Source organism: Phocoena phocoena, chromosome 7, assembly GCF_963924675.1.
Source record: "Phocoena phocoena chromosome 7, mPhoPho1.1, whole genome shotgun sequence".
In the NCBI taxonomy this organism is placed as follows: domain Eukaryota; kingdom Metazoa; phylum Chordata; class Mammalia; order Artiodactyla; family Phocoenidae; genus Phocoena; species Phocoena phocoena.
In genome coordinates this window covers 68,915,710-68,924,917 of record NC_089225.1, presented here as the reverse complement: position 1 = coordinate 68,924,917, position 9,208 = coordinate 68,915,710, and the positions used below count along the sequence as shown (strand labels likewise).

The window sequence follows — 9,208 nt, the reverse complement described above, 5'->3', positions numbered from 1 at the left end:
CTAATATTCTTTCATGATAAAAATGCTTAGCATGCTATAAATTAAATGAAAATTTCATAATCTTTTAAAGATATCAAATTATGTAGGTCCAAATATCCTAGAGCAAATACCATACACAATGATGAAATGTTGAAAATTTTCCCTATAAATTTGGGAATTAGTCAAGAGTGCCTGCTCTCATCATCCACTAGAGGGCAGACAGCAGAAGCAAGAAGAACTACAGTCCTGCAGCCTGCGAACAAAAACCACATTCACAGAAAGATAGACAAGATGAAAAGGCAGAGGGCTATGTACCAGATGAAGGAACAAGATAAAACCCCAGAAAAACAACTAAATGAAGTAGAGATAGGCAACCTTCCAGAAAAAGAACTCAGAATAATGATAGTGAAGATGATCCAGGACCACGGAAAAACAATGGAGGCAAAGATCGAGAAGATGCAAGAAATGTTTAACAAAGACCTAGAAGAATTAAAGAACAAACAAGCAGATATGAACAATACAATAACTGAAATGAAAACTATACTAGAAGGAATCAATAGCAGAATAACTGAGGCAGAAGAACAGATACGTGACCTGGAAGACAGAATGGTGGAATTCAGTGCTTCAGAACATAATAAAGAAAAAAGAATGAAAAGAAACGAAGACAGCCTAAGAGACCTCTGGGACAACATTAAACACAACAACATTCGCATTATAGGGGTCCCAGAAGGAAAAGAAAGAGAGAAAGGACCAGAGAAAATATTTGATGAGATTAGAGTTGAAAACTTCCCTAACATGAGAAAGGAAATAGCCACCCAAGTCCAGGAAGCACAGCGAGTCCCATACAGGATAAACCCAAGGAGAAACATGCTGAGACACATAGTAATCAAATTGGCAAAAATTAAAGACAAAGAAAAATTATTGAAAGCAGCAAGGGAAAAATGACAAATAACATACAAGGGAACTCCCATAAGGTTAACAGCTGATTTCTCAGCAGAAACTCTACAAGCCAGAAGGGAGTGTCATGATATACTTAAAGTGATGAAAGGGAAGAACCTACAACCAAGATTACTCTACCCAGCAAGGATCTCATTCAGATTCGATGGAGAAATGAACAGCTTTACAGAAAAGCAAAAGCTAAGAGAATTCAGCACCACCAAACCAGCTCTACATCAAATGCTAAAGGAACTTTTCTAAGTGGGAAACACAAGAGAAGAAAAGGACCTACAAAAGCCAACCCAAAACAGTTAAGAAAATGGTCATAGGAACATACATATAGATAATTACCTTAAACCTGAATGGATTAAATGCTCCCACCAAAAGACACAGGCTTGCTGAATGGATACAAAAACAAGACCCATATATATGCTGTCTACAAGAGACCCACTTCAGACCTAGGGACACATACAGACTGAAAGTGAGGGAATGGATAAAGATATTCCATGCCAATGGAAATCAAAAGAAAGCTGGAGTAGCAATACTAATATCAGACAAAACAGACTTTAAATAAAGAATGTTACAAGAGACAAGGAAGAACACTATATAATGATCAAGGGATCAATCCAAGAAGAAGATATAACAATTATAAATATATATGCACCCAACATAGGAGCACCTCAATACATAAGGCAGCTGCTAACAGCTATAAAAGAGGAAATCTACAGTAACACAATAGTGGGGGATTTTAACACCTCACTTTCACCAATGGACAGATCATCCAAAATGAAAATAAATAAGGAAACAGCTTTAATTGACACAATAGACCAGATAGATTTAGTTGATATTTATGGGACATTCCATCCAAAAACAGCAGATTACACTTTCTTCTCAAGTGCACATGGAACATTCTCCAGGATAGATCACATATTCAGTCACAAATCAAGCCTCAATAAATTTAAGAAAATTGAAATCATACCAAGCATGTTTTCTGACCACAATGCTATGATATTAGAAATGAATTACAGGGAAAAAAAAGTAAAAAAAACCAAACACATGGAGGCTAAACAATGCATTACTAAATAACCAAGAGATCACTGAAGAAGTCAAAGAGGAAATCAAAAAATACTTAGAGACAAATGACAATGAAAACACGACGACCCAAAACCTATTGGATGCAACAAAAGCAGTTCTAAGAGGGAAGTTTATAGCTATACAAACCTGCCTCAAGAAAAAACTCAAATAAACAATCTAACCTTACACGTAAAGGAACTAGAGAAAGAACAAACAACCCAAAGTTAGCAGAAGGAAAGAAATCATAAAGATCAGAGCAGAAATAAATGAAATAAAAACAAAGAAAACAATAGCAAAGATCAATAAAACTAAAAGCTGGTTTTATGAGAAGTTAAACAAAATTGATAAACCATTAGCCAGACTCATCAAGAAAAAGAGGGAATCTCAAATCAATACAATTAGAAATGAAAAAGAAGTTACAACAGACACCACAGAAATACAAAGCATCCTAAGAGACTACTACAAGCAACTCTATGCCAATAAAATGGACAACCTGGAAGAAATGGACAAATTCTTAGAAAGGTATAACCTTCCAAGACTGAACCAGGAAGAAATAGAAAATATGAACAGACCAATCACAAGTAATGAAATTGAAACTGTGATTAAAAATCTTCCAAAAAAAAAAATCTTCCAACAGGCCCCTGCGCATCTGGGTCGTGGAGCCGTCGGCCACGGTCTTCTGCGCAGATGGGCTCAGTGGCCTAGCACCCCAGTCCCCGCCATTTGTGATCAAGCACCGAGGCCCATGAGGGGTCACCGCCAAGGTTTCTACCAGCCCACAAGCAAGAGCATGGCAGCCATCCCCTCCAGCGGCTTATGCATGGCCACCCACAACTACTACCAGCACCGCCTGGGCTCCACTTCCAGTAACAGCTCCTGTGGAAGTGCTGAGTACCCTGGGGAAGGCATCCCCCGCCACCCCGGTCTCCCCAGAGCTGACCCGGGACACTGGTGGGCTAGCTTCTTTTTCGGGAAGTCCACTCTCCCATTCATGGCCACAGTGTTGGAGTCCCCAGAGCACTCAGAACCAGCCCAGGCCTCCACTGGCATGATCACCTGTGACCTGGCTCGGGAAGCCATGGGGAAGCAGCAGCCTGGCGGCCAGCCTGGCCAAACCAACTACAGGCCCCCGTCCTGAGTGGCCACTACCAACCGCCCAGCTTCCTCCCAAGGTGCTAGGCTGATCAGAGCGCCCCCTCTTCCTCTCCCTGAGAGTGAGCAGGCTGCAGCCAACAGAAGCAGTTGGGTTTTTAACATCAAAACAGCAAAACACCAAAAAGGAAGTTTAGAGAACTCCACTCTTTACTATCCAAGCCACATGAGAGACTTCCAGCACCCTCTAACCTGTGCCTTGCACCGGGTAGAAAATAAACTCCAAGCAGCCAGCAAAAAAAAAAAATCTTCCAACAAACAAAAGTCCAGGACCAGATGGCTTCACAGGTGAATTCTATCAAACATTTAGAGAAGAGCTAACACCCAACCTTCTCAAACTCTTCCAAAAAATTGCGGAAGAAGGAAGACTCCCAAACTCATTCTATGAGGCCACCATCACCCTGACACCAAAACCAGATAAAGATACTACAAAAAAAGAAAATTACAGACCAATATTACTGATGATTATGGATGCAAAAATCCTCAACAAAATACTAGCAAACAGAATCCAACAACACATTAAAAGGATCATACACCATGATCAAATGGGATTTATCCCAGGGATGCAAGGATTCTTCAATATATGCAAATCAATCAATGTGATACACCATGTTAACAAGTTGAAGAATAAAAACCATATGATCATCTCAATAGATGCAGAACAAGCTTTTGACAAAATTCAACACCCATTTATGATAAAAACTCTCCAGAAAGTGGGCATAGAGGGAACCTACCTCAACATAATAAAGGCCATATATGACAAACCCACAGCAAACATCATTCTCAATGGTGAAAAACTGAAAGCATTTCCTCTAAGATCAGGAACAAGACAAGGATGTCCACTGTCACCACTATTATCCAACATAGTTTTGGAAGTCCTAGCCATGGCAATCAGAGAAGAAAAAGAAATAAAAGGAATACAAATTGGAAAAGAACAAGTAAAACTGTCACTGTTTGCAGATGACATGATACTATACATAGAGAATCCTAAAAATGCCACCAGAAAACTACTAGAGCTATAAATGAATTTGGTAAAGTTGCAGGATACAAAATTAATGCACAGAAACCTCTTGCATTCCTATACACTAATGATGAAAAATCTGAAAGAGAAATTAAGGAAACACTCCCATTTACCATTGCAACAAAAAGAATAAAATACCTAGGAATAAACCTACCTAAGGAGACAAAAGACCTATATGCAGAAAACTATAAAACACCGATGAAAGAAATTAAAGATGATACTAACAGATGGAGAGATACCATGTTCTTGGATTGGAAGAATCAACATTGTGAAAATGACTATACTACCCAAAGCAATCTACAGATTCAATGCAAGCCCTATCAAATTACCAATGGCTTTTTTTATGGAACTAGAACAAAAAAATCTTAAAATTTGTATGGAGACACAAAAGACCCCAGATAGCCAAAGCAGTCTTGAGGGAAAAAAATGGAGTGGGAGGAATCAGACCCCCTGACTTCAGACTATACTACAAAGCTACAGTAATCAAGACAATATGGTACTGGCACAAAAAGAGAAACATAGATCAATGGAACAAGATAGAAAGCCCGGAGATAAACCCATGCACCTATGGTCAACTAATCTCTGACAAAGGAGGCAAGGATATACAATGGAGAAAAGAGAGTCTCTTCAATAAGTGGTGCTGGGAAAACTGGACAGCTACATGTAAAGGAATGAAATTAGAACACTACCTAACACCATACACAAAATAAACTCAAAATCGATTTGAGACCTGAATTTAAGACTGGACACTATAAAACTCTTAGAGGAAAACATAGGAAGAACACTCTCTGACATAAATCACAGCAAGATCTTTTTTGATCCACCTCCTAGAGTAATGGAAATAAAAACAGAAATAAACAAGTGAGACATAATGAAACTTCAAAGCTTTTGCACAGCAAAGGAAACCATAAGCAAGACGAAAAGACAACCCTCAGAATGGGAGAAAATATTTGCAAATGAATCAACAGACAAAGGATTAATCTCCAAAATATATAAACAGCTCACGCAGCACAGTGTTAAAGAAACAAACAACCCAATCCAAAAATGGGCAGAAGAACTAAATAGACATTTCTCCAAAGAAGACATACAGATGGCCAAGAAGCACATGAAAAGCTGCTCAACATCACTAATTATTAGAGAAATGCAAATCAAAACTACAATGAGGTATCACCTCACACCAGTTAGAATGGGCATCATCAGAAAATCTACAAACAACAAATGCTGGAGAGGGTGTGGAGAAAAGGGAACCCTCTTGCACTGTTGGTGGGAATGTAAATTGATACAGCCACTATGGAGAACAGTATGGAGCTTCCTTAAAAAACTAAAAATAGAATTACCATATGATCCAGCAATCCCACTACTGGGCATATTCCCAGAGAAAACCATAATTCAGAAAGACACATGCACCCCAATGTTCATTGCAGCACTGTTTACAATAGCCAGGTCATGGAAGCAACCTAAATGCCCATCGATGGACGAATGGATAAAGAAGATGTGGTACATATATACAATGGAATATTACTCAGCCTAAAAAAGGAACGAAATTGGGTCATTTGTTGAGATGTGGATGGATCTAGAGACTGTCATACAGAGTGAAGTAAGTCAGAAAGAGAAAAACATATATCGTATATTAATGCATGTATGTGGAACCTAGAAAAATGGTACAGATGAACCGGTTTGCAGGGCAGAAGTTGAGACACAGATGTAGAGAACAAACGTATGGACAACAAGGGGGGAAAGCCGTGGGGGGGTGGGGATGGTGGTGTGATGAACTGGGCGACTGGGATTGACATGTATTCACTGATGTGTATAAAATTGGTGACTAATAAGAACCTGCTGTATAAAAAAATTAATTAAAGTAAAAGAGTGCCTGCTCTCATCGAAACAAACCATTAATAGTAGGAAAAATTTAAATCATGTGCCAACTGATAAGATGCAATGAGAACACAGCATTACTTTTGTAAGATTCCTGCCATGATAAACAACCTAGACTAATATGACAACAATCAGGCAAACACCAACAGAGGGATCTTCTACAAAGGAAATGCCTTGTAATCTCCAAATGTGTCAAGGTCAAAGGAGTCAAGGAAAGACTGAGGAATCAAGAGACCAAAAGAGATTGAAGAGACATGACAATTAAAGCAAAATGAATTTGTGAGTCTGAACTAGAGTTTTTGCTATAAAAAACATTGTGACATTTGGTGAAACCTGAATAGGATGATTTTTAGTTAATAGTAATGTATCATGCTACTGATGGTTGTAATATGGTTACTTATGAGAGTGTCCTTGTTTGCAGTAAAATATTCAGAGCCTGTAAGGGCTTCACCTCTTCAGTTTAGTCTCAAACAGTTTAGGGGGAATAATGAAGGCTTTGTATTGGTTACATGGACAACTTTTCTGGAAGTTTAAGAGTTTTTTTAATTCTAAAATTTACAGGGAAAATCTACATTGTTAAGGTGATTTTACTTTTTAATCATTTAAATAACTGATTTCAAAATAGGTTTCTTTAAAAGGAATCACAGTTTACATGGATGATCCTTTCTGGAGTTATAACTGGATCAAATCAGTCAGTGTTTCAGAATCAGCTTTTTTCCAGACAAAATGAAAGAATGGGTGTTTACTTTTTGATTTTACTTCTTCTCCTATTACTAAGCATGAATATATTTTTTTAATCTTTTTGGTCTTTAGCCTTAGGTTCTAAAAATTCATTGCATTTATTAAACATGCTCATATTAATATATAATATATATTAATATATATTATATAATAATATAACTTGATATGATGCAAGAGAAAAACATAAACGGTACCTGAAAGACTATGCCGTTTATATTTAATAAACTCTATTTCTGAGGATCTTTGCTTAATTATAATGACCTAAAACCCACATTATGTTTGTGGATTTTAAGAATCAACATTTGATATATTGTGGTTTCATCAAAGGTGGATTTTATTTTACATTTTTTATTGCTAAAACTGAGAGAAAAGTGAGTGGACTGCACTGTATATTACTAAAATACTTTGGTTCTTCTGTTAAGAGCAAGGTATTGATATTTATCAGACTTTACAGAGAGACCATTAATTCTTCACAAAGTAATCTACTGTGAAATTTCCCCAAATGGTATCCTAGCTATGTATTTATTTTATTATAAATAAGAAATTTGCCTGATCAATAAAATTATGCATATTCTGTGTGAAATAGAAGTTAATTTTTCACTGGAGTAATAATGGTATTAGAATTAAGAAACCTAGAAAATTGAACTTTGAATGACCAGTAGAATCAGTTTTGTCACGGTTATAATTACTTCCACAAAATATCATTTCTCCTTTTAATATGCACTTGGTGTGAATGACATGACTTACGATTATCATGAAATTGTTTTGGTCACTTTAACAGTCACTACATAAATTTTCTATTTAAATGAGGAATGAATTGCCATTAATTCATTTTAGGGTGTATTTATCAAATGCTTAACTATTTTCTGCACGTAGTACATGGGGGTTATTTAGGATGAGAGACAGATGCTGTTCCCATATGAGTGTTTTCTTATGATCCTAAGCAGACTCTCTTTTTACTTTCAAAAGACCTGAAACTAAAAGTAATTTTAATTTTTTAAACTTAATTAAATATCTATCGAGTGTCTATTATCTGCATTACTTCAACACTATATGAAATATAAAGGTAGATGAAGTGTAACACTGGATTCATAGAGTATAATAAAATAAGGAAAATGGATAACATTAATACAATTTGCATGTGATAAATTTTATATGAGCTAAGCAAAGCCAATTTGCACAGCATTGGATAAAGGATAGATCATAAGGGAGATATAGTATTTTGAATAAATTTTGTGGGCCAGGAGACTAGGGTGACTTACTTGGCTTTTGTCTCTAAATCTATGAAAGGCTTGTTGATGCTACTTTCTTCTCAGCCCTTTCCATGGACTTTCCTATAATGTTTTATGTCCAAGTAATATTTTTAAAGTATTTTGAAAATATCTATTTATGGAAAGTGAATTTTCTTTTGTATAATAATTGAACAGTCTCTTTTGAAATTTAAAGAAGAGATTTTAAGTACAAAATAATACAGGTATTCAGCAGATACAGCAAAACAAATCATGGAAGTGTTATACAATGGTACATGGTCATGTCAGATGCTAAGATCATGGCACCAGAATGAATGAAATTTGAGTATCAGAGAAATTAAGCTGATTAAGATTAAGATTTGATGAAAGAGTAACCAGGCAAAGAAGGAAGAGCATTTCAGTGTGAAGGTACATCATGAGCAAAGATCTTATGCCAGGCATAGATATGGAATGCTTGATAAGAGAGCAGGCCAGTGTGGCTGAAGTGAAGATACATGGCAGTGAAATATGAGATTGGACATAAAAGTAGGGATTGAATTTTGTGGAACCACGCAGGCCATATGAAGAATGTTGGTATTTGTCATAAGAGCAATGGGAGTACCATAAGTATTTTCAATGGAGAGGTGACGTGTAGCTTTGTAATTTGAAAAGATTGCCTGCTTAAAAGCAAAGCATTACTAGAAAAAAAAAAGAGAAAAGAATTCAGTAAAATGATAATAGTTTAAGTTACACAGTACTACCACTTCTTTGAATTTTAGAAACATGAAACAGTTTAAAACAGTTAAAACAGATTCTTTCAATTAAGCGCTCAATCTTTGGTTCTCTTTCCCCTTCTTTTGCTTCACTACAAAGGGTTTCCAGGTGTAAGCATTCACACTACCCTTGAGTTGCCACTGGTCTCTGACAAAATGATTTTTCCCATCGTTTTCTGACCTAGTATCTACTGTGTTGTAAGTGGTTTTATTATGCTATAAACCACTCATCCAATTCTGGCTAGACTGTGCTGAACATTGGTGGCTCCTTATTCAAATTCCAGCATTCTTTAGATTCTTGGATATTCTTAGCACCTCCATGTTCCATCCCTCAACAACCGTCCCTCCCACCATTGCTACCTAGGAAATGAGAGTGCATCTATATACTCTACAGAATTGTGTAACCCATAGGAGGTCATTATGTCACC

At 36.7% G+C, this 9,208-nt stretch overlaps 1 protein-coding gene across 1 annotated transcript; it reads left to right on the top strand.

The window, feature by feature from the left end:
- The first annotated feature begins 2,779 nt into the window (after positions 1-2,779).
- Positions 2,780-3,041, top strand: LOC136126113 (pancreatic progenitor cell differentiation and proliferation factor-like). Its single transcript, XM_065881171.1, has 2 exons — positions 2,780-2,912; positions 2,950-3,041. The coding sequence occupies exons 1-2, from the start codon at positions 2,780-2,782 to the stop codon at positions 3,039-3,041; spliced, it is 225 nt and encodes a 74-aa protein (XP_065737243.1).
- The last annotated feature ends 6,167 nt before the right edge of the window (positions 3,042-9,208 follow it).

Bases quoted from the DNA above. Each gene is read 5' to 3' on its own strand.
- LOC136126113 (XM_065881171.1), top strand. From the start codon at position 2,780: ATGGCAGCCATCCCCTCCAGCGGCTTATGCATGGCCACCCACAACTAC. The intron at 2,913-2,949 runs GTCTCCCCAGAG...CTGGTGGGCTAG, and splicing joins AGGCATCCCCCGCCACCCCG to CTTCTTTTTCGGGAAGTCCA.